Source organism: Panthera pardus, unplaced genomic scaffold (assembly GCF_024362965.1).
Source record: "Panthera pardus isolate Hobbes unplaced genomic scaffold, ASM2436296v1 HiC_scaffold_18, whole genome shotgun sequence".
Classification (NCBI taxonomy): domain Eukaryota; kingdom Metazoa; phylum Chordata; class Mammalia; order Carnivora; family Felidae; genus Panthera; species Panthera pardus.
The window spans coordinates 7771130-7792322 of record NW_026526743.1 but is presented as its reverse complement, the minus strand read 5'-3'; the positions used below and the strand labels follow the sequence as shown (position 1 = coordinate 7792322).

The following is a 21193-nucleotide window of genomic DNA, read 5'->3' as shown; positions in this document are numbered from 1 at the left end:
TGGCAGCCTTCTCCCCACTACGTTCTACTTCGGGTTGGAAGTTTTGAGTAGTACTTTACTGCTTTGCCACATTTTGTAGATTTGTAATATTTCTTCCCATTATAAAATCTGTGTTGGGGAGCTTGGTTGGATCCGATGGTAAAGTGTTTGAATCTTGATTTCAGCTCAGGTCATGATCTCAAGGTCCGGAGATCAAGCCCCACAATGGGCTCCATCTTAAGATGCTGTTTAAGATTCTCTCTCCCCCTACCCAACTTGCGCACACGCTCTCTCTTTAAATGAACGAATAAACAATTAAGTAAATCTCTGCCATTGAGTGGGTTTTGAAGTTAAAGGCTTTGCCAAAGTTACTACATTTGTAAGTCTTCTCTTTAGTAAGGATACAGTGGTACATAGTAAGATTTGAACTTTCGTAAAAGACTTCCCCACATTTATTATTTTTATGTGGGCTCTTTGCAGACTGAGTTCTCTGATGTTTATTAGGATTTGACCCTTGATTAGCATTTTCCCAGATTCACTGTATGGGTAAGTTATGTCTCCATTATAAATACCTCACTAATTACGGAAGATACAGTCCTCACTAAAGATCTCCCTATGTTCACAACACATGAAAACTTGCTGCAAACTAAGTATTATGTGATAACTATTGAGCAGTGAAATCTGGTTAAAGATGCTACCACATTTATCAAGATTAGAGACTTTGGAACAAGGGATTATGTGTTAGTGGAAGAATACGAAACCCACCTAAGAGAATTTCTCAAATCAATCATATTAAGAATTTTTATCTTCATTTTGAAATGTCTAACATTTCAAAAAAAAAAAAAGTCTAACATTTCAAAATGTCTCGGTGAATGATTAATCCAGTTTTACGTTTGAAATGGTTACTTTCAGTACGGATTGGGTGCCTTTCAGATTTTCCAAATGTCCTTTAAGAGAATGTGTATGTTTAAAAAATGGATTTTGGTTCTTGTGTTCAAAGACACTGCTCTGCAAATATAACACTTAAAGTGCAGTTCTCCCAAGTGTTTTACACCCTTGATCTCTTCTGGCAGTAAAGATGTCATTATGGATAACTGTCCCAGCTTGGTTATATCCATCAGAACATCCTTTATTCCCTTTACCAACCCCCATCATCATCCCTGTCATTAAGTATAAATACTCGGGCAACAGCTTCCATATATTCCCAGCACTCTATAGAACGAATCTTCTTTGCCTGTCTTTGCCAACAAGCCTAAGAGGTTATAGAGAGACACAACGAAAAGATACAAAACAGGTTATCTCGCTTACTAAACTCATATGCATAGTCATTAAAATACTGATGTGCAAAATTAACCCCCATCATAGGACATTAGGAGAATGGAGAAATAGGAAGCATCAGGACTTTGATCCTCCATGGAGACAAAATTGACCATATTACCTTTTTTTCAGTGCTCCAGAAGCCAGTTAGGAGAACACAGCACAAGCATTCACGTATGAATGAAGAAGAACCACACTGAAGGGACAAGGAAAGTTTTTGACAGTTGTGCACAATAGCTGCTCACTCTCCCTGGCACTCCGTGGGCAAGACCGTGAGAAAAGTCTCAACTCTGCTCAGGAAAGAAAGACATAAGTGAACTGTGTGGGAGCAATAATCTAGCTGCTTTGCAGCTGCCCGGGGGACTTGTTTTTTTGTCACCAGGTGACATAAAGAGAATGACAGAACCCAATGATACACTGTGGTGGCTGCTAAGTCCCAAGGTGAGCATTTGTCCAGACATTGGAGAGACTACAGAGCTGAAGACAGAGGGGAAGGTATCACAGGCTCTAAAGAAGTAACTCCACCTCTGTAAACTGAGAAATTAACAAAAACTCAGACAACACAAATGCCCAGAATACATGTGACAAGCACCAAGATTATTGTGATTTGGGTTCTCCTGTACAAATCAAGTTCAGGAGAATGGGCTCAGAGGCTATTTCTTAAATTCCCAAATGTGAACAAAAGATCACAAGGCATACAAAGTAGAAAAACTACTCCAATCAGAGGAATAAAATAAATCTCCAAAACTGGCCCTAAATTAAAAAAGAACTATTAGTTACCTGACCAAGAATTCAAATAACCATCATGAAGATGCTCGTGGGAGGAGAGAAAACAGGGAACTAAATGATGTCAGGAAGACTATGCATGGCCAAAATGTAAACCCAAAGAGATGAAAAGAATAACAATCAATCACCCTAGAAACTGGGAGCTGAAGGGTATAATCACGGAATTTAAAAATACACCACAGGGTCACCAACAGATGTGATCCAGCAGAAGAAAGATCAGATTAACTGAGAGACCCCTTGTTGTCAATGATCTATTGAGAGGAGCTAAGAACAAGGTGGAAAAGGACAGAGTCTAGGGATTCATGGGACACCACCAAGTGAACCCAGAAATACATTAAGGGAACCTCATAAGGAGAGGAGAGGGAGAGGGGGCAGAGTTTACAGGAAGAACTACAGGTTTCTACTTCCAACATATGTGGCAAGAAGAGACAAATTCAAGAAGCTCAGTGAGTTCTAAGTAGGATAAATGTCAAGACACGAACCCACTAACACATTATAATTAATCTATCAAAATTCACAGGTGATCAGAGAATTTCAAAACAGTATGACAAAGGAATCTCATACAAGGGAGCTCCTGTAAGATTATTGGTAGGATTCTCAGTAGACCTTAGGGGAAGAATATTATACTATTAGGACAATTCATGTATACAGGATACAACATTCAGTGAACATTAACCAAGGGAAAAAAATCAACATGTGTCACGAAGTATGTGTGCACGATGTGTGTACAAATACATACATAATTTTACTGGTAAAGTGCATAAAGTGGATTCATACTTGAGTTAAACTCACATTATCTTAAAAATCTAAGTTGAAAATTGTCATCCTACCACAAAATACACAGGCAAAAATGAAATCACAACTAAATAGTGTTGTGGAAGAGCCCAACAAAGGAAACACATTATTCACAACTGCAAAACCATAATAAGACAAAATTTACCCCAAAAAAATTCTACATAAAAAATAGTTGAGGGGCGCCTGGGTGGCTTAGTCGGTTGAGTGTCTGACATCGGCTCAGGTCATGATCTCATGGTTCGTGAGTTCAAGCCCCATGTTGGGCTCACTGTTGACATCGTAGAGTCTCCTTCAGATCCTCTGTTCCCCCACCCCACGCCTCTCCCCTGCTTGCATGCTCTTTCTCTCTCTCTCAAAATAAAATAAACTTAAAAAAAATTTTTTTAAATAGATGAATTTTTAAAAGGAAACCTTCTATATAACTATAATTTTAAACTATGACTGTGTACCCCTAAGAAAATAGCACTTTCAATTACTGGTAGGACTTCCTCAATGGTAAAATGAAAAACAGTATTCATTAAAAGCAACCATGGAAAGTTCTAATGAAGAATATTATGAATAAGCACTGAAAAGACATTAAAAAATTGTATTATGTTATTAGAATATTCCTCCTCTTACACAGAATGTGAGGCTATACTCCATTCTTTAGAACCAAGCAGACAAAATAAACCTCTTTTATTTGTAAATAATGAAACACCACCAGAGCTGTAAAATATGTTGACAATCACTTTATGAAAAATAAATATTGGGGATTAAATTCAGAAACATTCTGAGGAAAGCAGAAGAGAAACCTATTGGTTATTTTTTACTGAAGTAAAATTACATTATAAAAAAAGCTTTTTAAAATATGGCAATTTTACTAATTATCCACGTTACTTCTTATAAGCATATGCCAATGGCCTATCAGAACTTTTGATCTAAAAATTCAGAGATTAACGGAGCGCCTGGGTGGCTCAGTCGGTTGAGTGTCCGACTTCAGCTCAGGTCATGATCTCGTGGTTTGTGGGATTGAGCCCCACATCTGGCTCTGTGCTGACGGCTCAGAGCTTGAAGCCTGCTTCAGATTCTGTGTCTCCCTCTCTCTCAAAAATAAATAAACATTAAGAAAAAAAAAAAGGCTTTTTAAATTTAGTGATTAATCTCATATATAACTAATCAGAAAACGAGAACACAAATGACAAAATCACAAGAACTTATATAAAATAAAATTAGAAAATGATGCAATTATTAAGAAATATGGTGATAATTGAGACTTTATGATAGGCTGTGAGTTCTAAGCTCTAAATGTTGGAGCTCCCCTAGGGCATTAATTTCTGTAGGAATTCTAGGATACACATAGATACATTAAATTATTTCACCATTGAGGAATGGAATGCAGAGTGAAAATTCCTAATTTTAGTTAACAAAAAGACAAATGAACTTTTGACGTGAAATAAAGGATTACATTTTCTTATTTTAGGGAGGTGCTTTGTTATCTGATGAAATTACTGAGTCTCAGTTTTGTATGATTAAGATTAAAGCCTCCATAACATTGGAAAGGTTAAACAAGAAAACACGTGATATCTGTCTCCAGCGTTCTGAGTTTATGCACCAAACCCCAATATGGCCACCACTACCCTGACACACTTCTCACATGAGGCAAAACAGAACTTAGAAATAGCTTAGAATAGAGTTCGTCAGAAATACGGAAACTTCCCCAGGGCCCTCAAAGCAATGGAGAAGCTCTCAGAATATGGAGGCCCTCACACTCCAAGGGGAGTCTCCTCCAGGCCCTCACTGTGGACACCATGGACCATCACTGGAGCTGAAGGAGAATTCTCAAAGAATGTAAGAGCATGAGGTGTTAGATAGCAGATGGCTCGCTGTGAGAGACATAAAACTAGCTAATTTCCATTCAAGGAGAGCTGCTCAAACCACATTTTAAGGCCTATCTTCCTCCTTCACGACTGGTCTTCACCTCTGTCATCTGCTTCATTCATCCCCACCTACCTGGGGGTGTGGCTATGGTTTCCTTTTCGTTCACATCACACAGCTCCTTCTTTTCCTCCAAAAACATGACCAGGTCTGGCTTTGACACAGCAAGACCTGTTTATTAGAGAAAAGGAACAGAGTATTGACGGGGATTCTAACTTTCGACCCACTATTGTGCTCAGCGGACGAGAGAGGCCACTGTGTAGAATTTTAGGAAATGCTTTTCCAAAAGCCATTGCCCAAAAGTCCCTTTACAGCATGCAGGAAGGATTTCCAATGTTCAGATCTTGACCTCCACTTCCAAATACTAGATACAATAAGAGGGAGAACTTGGAGTTAAACATGTGGGAGGTACCATTTTATGCCATTCAATGTTTACAATTGCCGCTAATCTACAGAAATGAAGATCTTACATGAAAGGGGAGGCTAAAGCTGAAAAGGAAACATCAGGAAGATACTTCTCTACATCTACAAACCCCTACTTCTTTCCCTCACTGCAGGGATCTGAATCCCAGTCATGCAAAGAGGAAGCTTTTTCAAAGGAAGGAGCAAAACCCTGAGTGTGGTTTGGGAAGTCTGGAAGGAGTTATCCTCACCCAAGAAAAGGAGGTGTCCGTAGTTCTCTAACATCACATCCCTGTACAGTTCCCACTGAACGACGTTCAGGAATCCCCACTCGTCCTGAGAGAATTCTATGGCCACATCTCTGAACGTCAGCAGTTCCTGCAATGAATACCACAGTTACCAAGTGACCATAGGCAGAGGTCATAATGGTACCTAAGATGAAAGAGGGAGTTAATGTCACCAGCTGGACCCCAAGACCTGACTTTCACTGCTTACCTGCTTGTTCCCACTGACCTTAATCCCTCAATTTCCTTTACCTCTTCTTTCTACCATCTTTTACTTCAGGCAAAACACCCCATGGGCTCAGTCTCCTATGGGAAAACAGAAAGTATCCAACAAAAGGTAATGGCTGCCCCGAGGAAGAGCTTGGGCTGGCCCAATATGAACTTAGCCCCTGACTCACACCTATTGCAGATGGACTGAAGAGTAACCCAAGGAGTGACAGTTGCCATTACTCACCTCTACATATGATGGCAAGGCTCTCCTTTCTCAATATCCACCCTAATCTTAAATAAAAGGAAACCGTTCCCCATTCCTCAGTGAGCCTCTGCTCTGGTAATTATTCCCTTTCTCCTAATTTGCTGAAAATCAAGTTTCCTTTATGTGACAACCCCAGCTGGTGTAGTTTCTCTCTGTGAGTCAGCAAAGAATGAACTCATGTTAGTAGTTATGTGAGGAGAGCTGGTTCTGGCCTAGGAGAATTTCTCGCTTTATACAGTGATTTTTTTAAGACAGTAATATGTTCTCATGTATTCTCTAATTTTGAGATAACAGGCTGGTATATGATTCACAAAAACATTGTAAACACTGTGTGTTTACCCAAAAGGATTTGAGAAATAAAGGCATCAATACAGGAATACGCATTTTTAAATACTGCATTTGTATCATACAGAGTTGTGTCTATTTCTTAGATGGAAAGTTTGAGTGGGTTACAAATATGCTTACCAAATTCTAAGGTGAATGAGAATTTCACTACAGTGTATTAAAGATCTTGTTAAAATGCAGGTTCCGTTCAGGACTTTTGCGGTGGTATCTGAGTCTGCATTTCTAACAAGGCATTAGCCTTTGGGCCAAGGGATACATTTTTGAATAACAAAGGTAGAACTCCAAGGCAAGAATTCTTGGAGGACTGGTAACTGAATGGGTTTTATGGCAATTACAGATTCTACTAGAATAGCAAGAAAGCCAACAATTTTTTCTGAGCATTTCATACTTAGCAGTGAGCATCTAAGTTTCTCGTAAACTAATGAAATATAAATAATACTCTAAGAGAACAAACTCGTTATTGTTTTATTTTCATGGAGTATTTTGTCAAACATCCAATATACAGAAGGGATCAGGTTGTAACCCAGGTTATCTGCCCTACAATTGATCTAAAATGACACACAGGTCAGTATACAGAGAGGACCCTATAAAATTGTTCATAAAGGTGTCAAACCTGAGGAGTGATGGAAACAAGCAATCCACACAAAATTGATGTACCTTTTTACATTTCCTGCACACATCCATACATTTATTTAGAAAGTAATTAAATACACATTAAAAATGACAGAGTAGAAAACGGTCATGGTGACTTCAACATTTTCAATGACAATAAAACTCATCTCCTCTTTGTGCCTGACAATGCTTCTTTTATTCACAACAGCAACACGAACACACAGAATGAAATAATTGTTATATCTGAGTCCAGTATGGTGATGGATAGAAGCAGTAAACCGTTCACCGTTAGCCCAGAAAGCTGCTCTCTAGCCTGCATAGATTCCTTAAGGATCAAATACGTGCTGGTTGCTGCATTCTTACAGGGTCTCGTGGCTGCTTATACATCTCATCGATGGCTAGTATCGAAATGAATGATAAGCACCAGAAAAATCTTGCAAAAGTAGCTTTCCAAGTAGAAATTCGAAGAAACACTGATGATCTAATACTCCCCACATGTCTCCTCCCACTTGAGCACTTTGCAGATAACCCCCAGCTGCATACAGCCAACCTGCAGCTCTTTCTGCCCAAGGTTCCTGTTCCCAAGCTACCGAAATATAATTAGTAACATGCACCATAAAACGTCTCAAGAATTGTTTCTTGACAGTTGTGCTCAAGGATCCCACAACATAGTATTTCACCGAAGACTTTTGTTTCAATCCTCCTTTTTGATCTATTTCATGATTTTAAGACACTCAAACATGTTAATTCTGTGGTTCTTCTTTTGCTGAAAACACAAAGTAAATAGAAGAGGATGCCTGTGACAAGAGCGTAGAGTAAAACTGAAGCCTACAGGACGGAGGTCTGACTGAATTAGAACCTCCATTCCCAGAAGTCACTATCTCTACTACACAAGTGTGTAAACTGAGGCGATGTGGGTGGGCCCGGGAACCAGAAGTCAAGAAGAATTCTTGAGACACAGTCATTACAAAAAGCTGCTTCCATGAAAGCATGGGGACAGGATCTGCACTGAGACAGTGAAGAGAAATAATCGTCTACTTTTAAGTTCTGGGGATGGAGGAAGCTTGTACAGGAATTTCCACATGTTAAAGAGGACTTAAGGGATCCTGAAGATCTTGCTATTGTCAAGCTAAGGTTGTTGTTTTTTGCCTCTACCTGCAAGTTGCCGGGAAATTTTATTTTATCTACGTTTTTTTCGCCTTTGTTCTCCTTAACAGAAACTACAAGCAAAGAGAAACTCAGGAGAAAAAAGTTTCCAGTTTAAATGCGATGGTTTCTGCACATCGCTCAGCAAATCCATCTAAGGTCCTTTAGGAATGAAACGAGGGCATATGTGAACGAAATCTGGTGGAGAACACCACGCCAAGTTAAACAACGGAACATCAGCTGTAAGGAAACGATTTGATGTGTCCGAAGGTCACATGATCACTGGCGTGTTCTTGTGGCTCCCTAACAGTAAATCAGAAGATAAATCTAATTATGAAAAAAACCAGTGGATTTATCCCAATTTCAATCACATATCGTTTCCATGTCCTATAATACCTGGTATATTTTAAATAGAGTAGCTTTTTCACATTCTAAAGACCAAGCCTGCCCTTTTTTATTTGCAGAACTCTCGGAGTTATTCTGGGCCTCATATCCATCTTGTATTTATGTTCATTTTCTTAGTCTGGGATCTACACAGAGCTGATAAAGCATCCAAAGTGGACCTAAATGGGAAGTGTTTTTTTTCCTTGACTGAAATACCAGGGCCAGACCCCATCAGCAATAGGAATTTTGAACTCCCCAACTTCCCCTGGGGGTCTGTCACAAGGAATATTTTCAATACTTGCAGGACTTTAACTCCAAGTGACAACTGTCGAGGCCCTCGTGGAACCCAGGTCGCAAAGGGGACAGAGAAGGCTCTGGGATATAGAGGAACGGTGTTCTAAAGACCTAAACTTGAGTATGATTTTTGAAAAGGTTTTAAAAATCAGGTGAAAACAAAGCAGAAACATCAGGACTAGAGGAACCAACATTTGCAATTTCTAAAAGCACGGAATTTCAGGAGAGAAAGAGGACGCGGCTTCTGACGTGGGACGCCAGGCTTACCTGAGAACTGGCCATTTTCTTCTTCTTCCACCTCGTCCGCTAGATTTCTTGCTCGGTTGATTTCAGTGATGAAATCACGGTTGCATCAGGAAGAAAATGCCTTTAAAGCCACCAGCACAGCCTCTTCACCAGTTAACTGCACGCCTGCAGGCAGGACATTGTAATGCAAAAACGGCCCAACTTCCTAGTCCTTTGTGTCCTGAGCTATGCAGGAACTCTGAGCTCCCACTTGGAGACCTAGCTCTGAGTTTCCCCTTCTCTGCTTGCAGGGGGCCTCTTCTCCCACAGACACCCCCAAATTAGACTGCAGCACGGGAACGTGTGCTACACGGACCTCACCCTCCCCAACTCCTACAGAGGAGACCCCATTACCTCTCCTTTAGCCAAAGCCCGCACTCAACGTTCATAAATTAATGGGAAGCCGCCCCGCGTAACCCTGGCCTCATTCTGAATCACCTGATGCAGTTAATTAAAATAACAGTTGGGAGGCGCGCCAGGGTGGCTCCGTGGGTTCAGCCTCCAACTCCTGATTTCGGCTCAGGTCATGATCCCAGGGTCGTGGGATCCAGCCGGTTGTGGGTTGCACGCGGAGCAGGGAGCCTGCTTAAGATTCTCTCTAGCTCTGTCCCTCCCCCACTCACGCTGTCTCTCTCTCTCTCTCTCTCACTTGCTCTAAATTAAGAAAAAAATAAAAAATAAAAAAAACACTTGGGGCGCCTGGAGACTCAGCTGTTTAGCGTCCCGCTCTTAATTTCAGCTCAGATCATGATGCCGGGGTGGTGGGATTGAGCCACGCGTCGGTCTCAGCTCGGAGCGTGGAGCCTGCTTAACATTCTCTCTCGCCCTCTGCCCCTCCCGCCCCCGCCTGCGCATGCGCTCTCTCCCCTCTCTTAAAAAAAAAAAAAATACCGTGCATGTATAAAAATAAAACAAATAAAAAATTGCTATCCTTCCCACCCACACCAATTGACAGAATAGGAGGGGGAGGGCAGCTGATACCTTTTTTCAAACTCCACATGTGACCCTATTGGGAAGCATTTGGGGAAGTGACCAAGCAAAAATCAGTAACCATGGGTATGGTTGTCACCCAGATTTAAATCCACGCCCCCTCCACTGACCAGAGTTTCTGGAGATTTACACATTCTCCCCCTTTTCTCTACACGGAGGGAGACACTCATTCAAATGCAGCCTCCCCTTATACATGCAAATGCCTCTTACAAAAGGAAATTTACACCAGGTTTCAGAGCTTTTCATTTGTCTGCTGGATCTTTAAAATAACCAGCTGAGAATAATCCTTAGGGCAAAGAGACATATTTTGTGCTGACAAAATGCTTCCCCCCTTCAGTAGGGAAGTGTTTATTTTCCTAAGTCACTGCCAGTTTTCCAAAGCGAACGTGTATTTTCCACTCCCATCAGTAACACATGGGAATTCTAAATCCTCCCAATTTTCATGTTAATTTAGGGTTATCCTTTTTCCTTTATTTTAGCCTTTCCAGAAAATATTCAGGGCTTTCTCACTGTAAAATATGAAGTGATCTTACTACAGATTACATTATGCTTAAAAGCATAATGCTGAACAAAAATCAAAATGACTGCATTAAAGCATCAGTAAGTCTTGACATTAAACGAAATACCAATTTTTCCTCTCTTCCACAAACCTCCCCTCCTCCCTTTTCATTTAGCCTTTTTCTTCAGGAAGCCGGTACCACCCAGAAAACCTGACGAACAAGGCAGGCAACACAAACAATTCCTGTCGAAACCGGATGGATCCTGTATTTCCCTACAAACCCCCAGCCCCTGCCTCTGGGTGGGCTTGCAGCTCTGAAGGCCCTAGCCAGCCTCAGCCTCCTCAGCCTCTCAAAGCAAGAAAGCTACTGTTCCCCAACTGTCTTATCCCAAACTCTGTCTTCACGCTATTATTTTTGACTCTGAAGCACAGAGGTCAGTTTTTGAAAACAGAATGAATGTGCAGGAGAGGAAAACATTTTTCTCCAACTGTTCTCTATTCTTCGGTGGGTCTAATAATTGCAATGATGTAAGACAGGTTCACAAAGGAAAAAAACTAATTTCTTAATTATGGGAACCTCAAAGATACCAGGCTCAAACACAGGCAGCTGATGCTTATATGCCATTTTGAATTAAGCAGAAGGGGGTAGGGATTTAGAATTTCAACAAGGTGGAAATACATTCACAGGAAAAAGAAAAGAACAAATATTTGTTAAACGTTTGCCATGCCAGGCAAGCAATTATTTATGATATAAAAAGTTAATCTCTGGTATTAGCTCTTTTCCTGGTAGAGAGGTCCTTCATCTAATTTATTCTTGGGATGTATATCAGCCTCGGAAATAAAGGAAATCCTTCCTTATGCAGCAACAAAATAAACTTAAAGCACCTTTTCTCAAGTTAAATAAGCCACACACAGAAAAATATATACTGTAGGAAATCACATATATGTGGAATCTAAAAGAGACAAAAATTATAAAAGACTAGCATGTTCGTTGCCAGGGGCTGAGGACAGGGAAATACTTGGCCATTGATTCAACTGGTCCAAGATTTACTTAATGCAGGATGAGTGACTGCACGTTTACATCTCGATGACCAGAGCTCATACTAGTGTGTTTACGCTTGAAATTTGCTAGGAGAGGCTATCGAAGTGTTCTCACTGATGTGGAGAACAAAGGCAAAAGGAAAAATACTATTTTCTTACGACTCACAGCCCACTGACAAGTCGTTGAGATGGGCAGAGTGGCTTTTCCTCCAGGAACTCACCTGCCTCAATGTGGACACTTTGCCAAGGGCAAAAGGCAACCTTTGTGTGACATTAGCCCCACTCCAGGATCCTGTAAATTCTCCTTCAACACATAAAAACCCTTTTGGAACCTTCCTTTATCTCTACTCCCCAAGTCATATGGTGGCAATTACCCTCCAAGCTTATGGCCCACTGATATACATCTGAAGGGTCTCATGACTGAGGCTTCACTAGACAGTAATAAATGACCTTTTCCTAATAACATCTAGACCCTCAAGTTCCTTGAAACCTTGCTTCCAAATTCCTCAGAGACTTAGGCTGTCCCTGACCCCCTCCCAACTTGAAAGTATATCCTCAGCCACTCCTACTAACCTCAGTGCAGCTCTTTCTGCCCACAGGTCCTGTCCCCGAGCTTTATTAAAACCACGCTCTTTGCACTGAAGACCAGAATTCTTTCTTGTCTGTTCACTCCTGAACCCCAACGTTTTCATAGCATCACCACACACATACACACACACACACACAGAAAATCTTTTTTCTTAAATACTTTTTTTTAATTAAAATTTTAACGTTTATTTATTTTTGAGACAGAGACAGAGCATGAACAGGGGAGGGGCAGAGAGAGAGGGAGACACAGAATCTGAAACAGGCTCCAGGCTCTGAGCGGTCAACACAGAGCCCAACGCGGGGCTCAAACTCATGACCCTGAGATCATGACCTGAGCCGAAGTCGGATGCTTAACCGACCGAACCACCCAGGCGCCCCTTTTTTTTTTTTTTAATGTTTTACTTTTATTTTTGAGACAGAGAGAGATAGAGCGTGAGCAGGGGAGGAACAGAGAGAGAGCAAGACAGAATCTGAAGCAGGCTCCAGGCTGTCAGCACACAGCCTGATGCGGGGCTCGAACTCACAAACCGTGAGATCATTACCTGAGCCAAACTCAGACCCTCAACCGACTGAGCCACCCAGGCTCCCCCACACAGAAAATCTTAATTGTGGGAGGTATGGGATGTTTATTAGATCTATTGTGGTAATGACTTTGTAAGCAGGACCCAAGGGTGCAGGAGCACCTGGTTCCAGTGGCCCCAGACAGACCCAGTTCTGCCACTCACGGCTGACCAAATCCAAGGGCAAGACAGAGGACTTTTGCTGCCTCAATTTTGACCTCAAACTTCCTCACTGGGTTCCTTCCAGCTTGTCTCCCGGCTCAGGAGGAAGACCCTGAGGACAAAGTATCCCTCAGGGGAACTGGAACTACCCCTCAAGCCACAAGCACTGCCCTGAGCCAAAAAACCCCACCCTGGACTGACTCCCAGACAATGACAGATTTAACCCTCACTGTCAACCTGCAAGCACCCACTCACTTTTGCCCCCCTGTTTCCCTTATATAAACCTGGAAGTATTTCTAGCACATTGGACACAATCTGAGACATTAGCCATCTTCCCATCCTCCCTGAAATAACTTCCTTTGTCTCACCACCTCTCATCTCTCTGCCTTTGGATTTTGTCAGGAGCAAGTGACCAAACCTGATCTGTTTGGGACCCTGGAGACACGTGCTCTTGCACCCCATCCCTGCACACCAGCTAACAGCACAGCAATGAGTGGTGGCAAAACCAGAAAGGGATTTTCGTCAGGGAGGCCAACACCGAGAAGGCAGTGCACAGACATCTCAAACACGGTCTCCAAATTACCGGAATAATCCTCAACCTTGAAAAAGGAAATAGATCCTTCCAAATTAAACAACACACTTCAAATGTGAGGACATTATGCTAAGTGAAATAAATGAATGAGACACACAGACACTGAATCTACTAACGTGACTAACCTAATGGAGTGAACCTCATGAAAAAAGGAAGGAATGAAGGAAGGGAGAAAACAAGGAATGTGGCAACAAAAAAGTAAGAAAGGAACAAAATGTAATTGCCTGGGGTTTAGAATAGATACAAATGTGGAAGGGGGCGTCTGGGTGGCTCAGTAGGTTAAGCATCCAACTCCTGGTTTCAGCTCATGTCATGATCTCAGGGTTAATGGGTTTGAGAGCTGCATCGGGATCTGTGAGGACAGTGATCTGTGAGCCTGTTTGGGATTCTCTCTCTCTCTCTGCCCCTCCCTGGCTCATGATTGCTCTCTCTCTCTTTCTCTCTCTCTCTCAAAATAAATAGATTAAAAAAAAAAAAAAGATACAAATGTGGAAGTAGTTGTGTAACAGGTATTCAGTTTCATTTTTGTAAGACGAGAAATTCAAAGGGATTTGTTTTGTAATAATGTAAATATTCTTAACACCACAGTTCAAAATGGTTAAAAACATAAATTTCAGGACTTAGGTTTTCAACCACAATTAAGAGTAAAATATACAAGCGCCTGGGTGGCTCAGTCGGTTAAGATCTGACTGAGCGTCCAACTTCGGCTCAGGTCCTGATCTCATGGTTCGTGGGTTCGAGCCCCATGTTGGGCTCTGTGCTGATAGCTCAGAGCCTGGGGCCTGCTTTGGATTCTCTTTCTCTCTCTCTCTCTCTCTCTCTCTCTCTCTCTCTCCCTCCCTCCCTCCCTCCCTCCCTGCCCCTCTCCTGCTTGTACTCTCTCTCTCTCCCAAAAATAAACATTAAAAAAAAAAAGTAAAATATAAAACCTAAAGCTGAAGGGAGTGTGGGTGGCTCAGTGGGTTAAGCATCTGACTCCTGGTTTCAGCTCAGGTCATGATCCCATGGTGCCTGAGATGCAGCCCCAGATTGGGCTCTGTGCTGACAGTACAGAGCCTGCTTGGGATTCTCTCTCTTCCTCTCTCTCTGCCTCTCCTTCCCCTTCTCCCTCTCTCTCTCTCTCTCTTTCTCAATCCCTCTCTGTATCTCTCTGGCGTGCACGCATACTCTCTGTCTCTAAAAAATTGAACATAAAAAACACCCCAAAACCTAAAGTTGATACAACAAAGTTGAGTTTTAAAACATTACCTTCAATTCAAGAAGGTATTTCTCTCACAAAAGTCATATACGTTCATCCATAAATACATAATGAACAAAACAACCACTGACCCACTAACCAAGAGAAAGAAACAAGGTGAGTCATAAGCAAAGAATGTATGGGTAATATTTATATAGAAAAATACATAACTTTATTGGGAATTGATATATAGCTGATTCCAATTTGATTTAAACCCTACACTGTGGTAAAATGCACTGAGTTGAAAACTTACGCACAAACATAAAACATAGATAAAAAAACAAAAAAAAATTAATTCATGCTATGGAACCTATCATACAAAAGAAAGCATTGTTCAGGAATTCTAAAACAAAAATCAGACAAATTTTAGACCTTGAAATTCTGCATAAAACCAATGTTTTAGGTGCACCTTGGTGGCTCTGTAGATTGAGTGTCCCACCCTTGATTTCAGCTCAGTTCATGATCCCACCAGGCTCCAAGGATGGAGCCCGCGTAAAATTCTCTCCCTTCCTTTGCCCCTCCCCACGCTCATGCAGGCTCGCTCCCTTTCTCTGCTATGGGGCAGAATAGTGTAATATTTTTTTTTTTAACGTTTATTTATTTTTAAGACAGAGAGAGACAGAGCATGAACGGGGGAGGGTCAGAGAGAGGGAGACACAGAATCTGAAACAGGCTCCAGGCTCTGAGCTGTCAGCACAGAGCCTGACGCGGGGCTCGAACTCACAGACCGTGAGATCATGACCTGAGCCGAAGTTGGCCGCCTAACCAACTGAGCCACCCAGGCGCCCCCAGAATAGTGTAATATTATGCAAGGGTGCTGAATGAAACAACCTAGCATATTTGGGAACATAAACATGAAGCAATAGTTAAGTTTTGAAAGAATAACAAACCTTCAAGGACATATTTTTAAAGTTTATTTCTTTAACGTGTGTGTGAGAGAGAGAGAACAGAAGCATGAAGCAATAGTTAAGTTTTGAAAGAATAACAAACCTTCAAGGACATATTTTTAAAGTTTATTTCTTTAACGTGTGTGTGAGAGAGAGAGAACAGAAGTAGGGAGGGGCAGAGAGAGAAGGGGAGAATCCTAAGCAAGCTCCACACTATCCGCGCAGGTCCTGATGCGTGGCTCAAACCAAAGAACCATCAGATCATGACCTGAGCCGAAATCAAGAGTCAGACACCTAACCAATGGAGCCACCCAGGCACCCCCAAAAACACTTTAAAACGGAATTGTTATCTCTAAGGAACTGTTTAGAACCACACGTGTTATTCAAAATACTCTGTAAGGTTTTAAATTTACAAATCATGCATTTGCAGGGCGCCTGGATGGCTCAGTTGGTTAAGCGTCTGAATCTTGGTTTCAGCTCAGGTTATGATCTCACAGTTCATAGGTTCAAGCCCCACATCTGGCTCTGCATTGACAGTGCAGAATCTGCCTGGGATTCTCTCTCTGTCCCTCTCCCACTCTCGCTCTTTTGTTCAAAATAAATAAACTTAAAAAAAGAAAGAAAGGAAAAGTTGGCTAAAAAAGAGCTGAAGGTACCTTAGGCTCTTAAATTTGTAACATTCATTTTTCCAATGTCCTGGTTCCTTACATTAATTGTGGAAGCAAGGCTTCTAGTTTTGTTTAGGGGTATTCATTTGCTGGATTGAATACTGAAAATTTTAGCCATCTTTTCTCTAAGGGTGAGAACAAATTAGTCTGCAAAGTTCATAATGTCCAGTTCCATCTTGGTCCTTGTAACTAAAAAAGAAAGATCCTGGATCAGTCCATTTACATAACATAGTTAAATACTACTACATGGGTGAATTCCACATCTAAAGACCAGAATTTTCTTTAAAGAAACATTGGACTTGGAAACAATCATCAAAACTAAAAGGAAACCGATGGAATGGGAGAAGATATTTGCAAATGACATTTTAGATAAAGGGTTAGTATCCAAAATCTATAAAGAACTTATCAAGCTCACCACACAACAAATAATCCAGTGAAAAAAATGGGCAAAAGACATGAATAGACACTTTTCCAAAGAAGACATCCAGATGGCCAACCAACATATGAAAAGATGTTCAACATCACTCATCATCAGGGAAATACAAATCAAAACCTCACACCTGTCAGAATGGCTAAAATTAACAACTCAGGAAACAGCAGGTATTGGCAAGGATGTGGAGAAGGGGAACCCTCTTGCACTCCTGGTGGGAATGCATATTGGTACATACATATATTCGGCAATCAAAAAGAATGAAATCTTGTCATTTGCAACAATATGGATGGAACTAGAGTTATGCTAAGCAAAATAAGTCACTCAGAAAAAGATAAATATCCTATTATTTCACTCATGTGGAATTTAAGAAACAGAACAGATAAACATAGGGGAAGGGAAGGAAAAAGAAGATAAAAACAGAGGAAGGCAAAGGACAAGTGACTCTTAAATACAGAAAATTAAGTGAGGGTTGCTGGAGGGGTGTTGGGTGGGGGGATGGGCTAAATGGGTGATGGGTATAAAGAAGGGCACTTGATGGGATGAGCACTGGGTGTTATAAATGATGAATCACTAAATTCTACTATTAAGATCAAAAAAATCACAATTCCCTCTTAATTATAGAGAACAAACAGGGTTAATGAAGGGAGGTGGGTGCGAAATCTGTTAGATGGGTGATGGGCATGAAGGAGGGCACCTGTTATGACAAGCACTGGATATTGTATGTTAAGTGATAAACCACTGAATTCTATTCCTGAAACCAATATTCCACTGTATGTTAACTAAATAGAATTTAAATGCTGGGGAGGAGAGGGAAGGAAAGAGGAGAGGTAGGGGAAGGGAAGGGAGGGGAAGGGGGAGGAGGAGGGATAAGTGAAGGGAAGATGGGGGGGGGGAAGAGAGGGGAAAAGAAGGGAGGGGAAGGGAAGGAAAGAGGAGAGGTAGGGGAAGGGAAGGGAGGGGAAGGGGGAGGAGGAGGAGGGATAAGTGAAGGGAAGATGGGGGGGAAGAGAGGGGAAAAGAAGGGAGGGGAAGGGAAGGAAAGAGGAGAGGTAGGGGAAGGGAAGGGAGGGGAAGGGGGAGGAGGAGGGATAAGTGAAGGGAAGATGGGGGGGAAGAGAGGGGAAAAGAAGGGAGGGGAAGGGAAGGGGAGGGGAGGGGAGGGAGGAAGTTAGACTTCATTGTAATCATCATGAAGGGATTCATAGGGCTTTTGTGTACAAGACTGAATTTTGTTCCGATCCACAGGATTGGGAAAAGCCATTATAATTGATAGGTGGGGTCTTCCAGGGACCCTTTTAACGTCTTGCCTAAAGTTAGCAGTCTTTCTTTAGGCCCCATTTATGATGCTCCCAGTGGATGTTCCCATCCAGTGTATGGCCTGGCCCTCACCAATAACCAGGTTGTTGAGAAACCAGGTTGGGAAGGTTGGATCACCATGTTAAATTCTTCACCAATTATGGGCATCCTCAGTCACTTTAGGGAATTCTTTGACTGTGGCTCCAAGTTCAGCCTTACTCCAGAGAACATAAGAAACTTTGGGTCGACCTAGGTCCTCAGAGGACTCATCTTTAAAGGGGCAGGTTTTAATAGGTTCATGAGAGGAGGCAGCAGAGTGAACTTCAGGGGAAAAGGAAGGTGCAGCAAAGGGATGGAAGGGAGAGGACAGAGGAAGATGCTCAGGAGGTGGGGCCTGAGCACAAGTGGCTTCCTAGTTAGTATCTGTTGACATTGAAGGTGGGGGAGAAGACTACAAATCAGCAACTCTTTTTTATCCTTTTAATTGTTTGCTTACCTTATTTCACTGAAAAATTATATATATGTTAGCATGAGGCAATATTACATTCTTGATAGGGTTTGGAACCTTCAAAATACAAAAACAGAAATCCTATTCCATCTTGTTGATTTCAGAATCATAGTTGTGCAACTCAGCTTTGATTAAAGTAACTCTGGAAAGTTCAAAGAATCCAGTAATGGCCACCGGAGTTCTAAATTACCTCTGGTTAAGTCCGTCCAGATGCCCAAGCAGAAGGAAAGTATCTTTTATTTCTTTTTTTGAGAGAGAGTGAGAGAGGTGGGGGAGTGGAGTTTGAGCCAGGGGCAGGTACAGAGGTAGACAGAGAATCCAAAGTGGTCTCCACACTGACAGCAGAGAGCTGGATGCAAGGTTCGAACTCGAGAACCATGAGGTCATGACCTGAGCTGAAGTCAGACGCTTAACCCACTGAGCCACCCAGGTGCTCCAGAAAGTATTTTTTAAGCCTAAGGAAGGCGTCTATTCCTTCGGCTGGAATAGAGGAGTAGCACCCATGAGCAAGGTCAAGTCCACCCCTTCCTGTTGGGTCTACTGACGTGCAGGGGAAGAATGCTACAGCGTTGAATGATTCTTGATATGATCTCAAGACTTGCTGGCATCAGAAAAGGCCACTGCCTACCATGGTCAAGTTTGATCTTCTAGGAACATGGGGTTCCTGGTCTCCCCAGCATCAGTGGTCTGTTGAAATCTCAAAGAAGCTACAATTAGTCAAGGTATAAGCTAGCGAGCATAGGTCAGCGGGTTATATGTGTGCAGCCACTGTAGTGCTTAGAACAGTTATAGTCTGAGAAAGACTGTATTTGGACAATAACATAGATACGTTATTAAGTGTTCATTAAGCTCCCACTCTATGCACACACACAGGTTACATGGTGCTGTGCTGGGAACCTCGGGAACATGTATGTGAGTTAATCTTCACCATACTTTTGGGCTTGAAAATAGGTGTCCCATATTTCCCCCAGAATACAGATGCTGGGCCCTGCCTTTCTGTTTGTTTTATTTATTCCTTAACACTGATTACACAAGATTGGAGCAAAATATGGATTAGAGGAAGATACAAAGCCTGAACTGGAACTTAAGTTCAGACTGTTGACTAAGAATGAAATTGGCGGGGCGCTTGCATAGCTCAGTCAGTTGAGCATCTGACTTTGACTCAGGTCATGATCTTGGGGTTTGTGTGTTCAAGCCCCGCATCAGGCTCTCTGCTGTCAGCTGGAGACTGGAGCCTGCTTCGGAATCTGTGTCTGCCTTTCTCTCTGCCCCTCCCCTGCTCATGCTCTGTCTCTCTCCCCCTCTCAAAAATAAATAAGTATTTTTTAAAAAACTTTTTTAGGGGCGCCTGGGTGGCGCAGTCGGTTAAGCGTCCGACTTCAGCCAGGTCACGATCTCGCGGTCCGTGAGTTCGAGCCCCGCGTCAGGCTCTGGGCTGATGGCTCGGAGCCTGGAGCCTGTTTCCGATTCTGTGTCTCCCTCTCTCTCTGACCCTCCCCCGTTCATGCTCTGTCTCTCTCTGTCCCAAAAATAAATAAAAAACGTTGAAAAAAAAAAAAATTTAAATAAAAAAAAAAAAAACTTTTTTAAAGAATCAAATTGCCATGAGATAGACCCGGAGAACGTAAAATCTGAACTGTATGTACAGAGATTCCACACACATGTAAAAATTGCAAAGACTGACAAAATAAATTAATACATATTTGAAGAAAAGAAGAAAAGTAGGAGCCTGGGACTTTAAAGAGAAGGCAGGCACTTCAACGAAAGATGAAAGAGAGGAAATATTTGGTAAACAAATATTCTCTGAGCCACTCAAAAACAAATAGGGCATAGAGGACTTTGCTCCAACGGGCCATACTAGGTTCCTCGCTGTTAATCATACCTAGTTGATGTCACAGTATATTTGTGTGTGGTGACAGCAATCATCCTGGGGCAGTTTCTCTATCTAAATTCTTTTTAGGCAATGAAGCGGGAGAAAAAAGACGTTTCCTGAATCTGTTGGATGCAGATTGCTTTTTAACTCAAAATGGGCTTTCTGCCAAAGGGGCCTGTCATGGGGCAGCCTGGGCTTGGCCCATATAAACTGGAGGATATTGCGTGGAATTAAATACAACACAGAGAAAGAAAAAAAAAATACTGTATGAAATCATATAGAATCTTAAAAAAGTTCACATCATCAAAGCAAGGATTAGAGTATTAGAAATGTTGAGATAGTGGTCCAATGAAAATGTGGAAGTTAGGGACTCCTGGGTGGCTCAGTCGGTTAAGCATCCAACTTTAGCTCAGGTCATGATCTCGTGGTCCATGGATTTCAGCCCTGCATCAAGCTCTGTGCTGACAGCTCAGAGCCTGGAGCCTGCTTCGGATTTTGTGTTGTCCACTCTCTCTGCCCCTCCCCCACTCACGCTCTGTCTCTCTCACTCTCAAAAATGGATGTTAGGAAAAAAAAAAAAAAAAAAAAAGGGAAAGAAAATGAGAAAGTAGTGGGAACCCTCACTAAAATGGAGTCAGGAAGTTTCAGCAGGGGGAGCTCTCAAACCCTATCACTCATAGTCACTGGCAGATCCAAAGAGAAGGTCTTGACCTTCCACAAACCTGACCTTGGAGGTAGCTTATACTCTACTATTCCAGCCACAGGAAGAGATGTTTTTCTCATTTCTCCCAGCCAACAGCTCAACCAATGAAAACCCACCATCCTTCAAAATACCAATTTA

At 42.0% G+C, this 21193-nt stretch overlaps 1 protein-coding gene across 1 annotated transcript in view; it reads right to left on the bottom strand.

Moving 5' to 3' along the window:
- Positions 1-21193, bottom strand: part of ZNF761 (zinc finger protein 761) — a 79117-nt gene that overhangs the window by 13649 nt on the left and 44275 nt on the right. The window contains exons 3-5 of the mRNA XM_019436702.2: positions 9001-9144; positions 5445-5571; positions 4867-4962 (exon numbers count right to left, since the gene is read on the bottom strand). Of these exons, the coding sequence (XP_019292247.2) occupies positions 4867-4962; positions 5445-5571; positions 9001-9015 (238 nt within the window). The 5' untranslated portion in view covers positions 9016-9144. The remainder of the gene's footprint in view (positions 1-4866; positions 4963-5444; positions 5572-9000; positions 9145-21193) is intronic.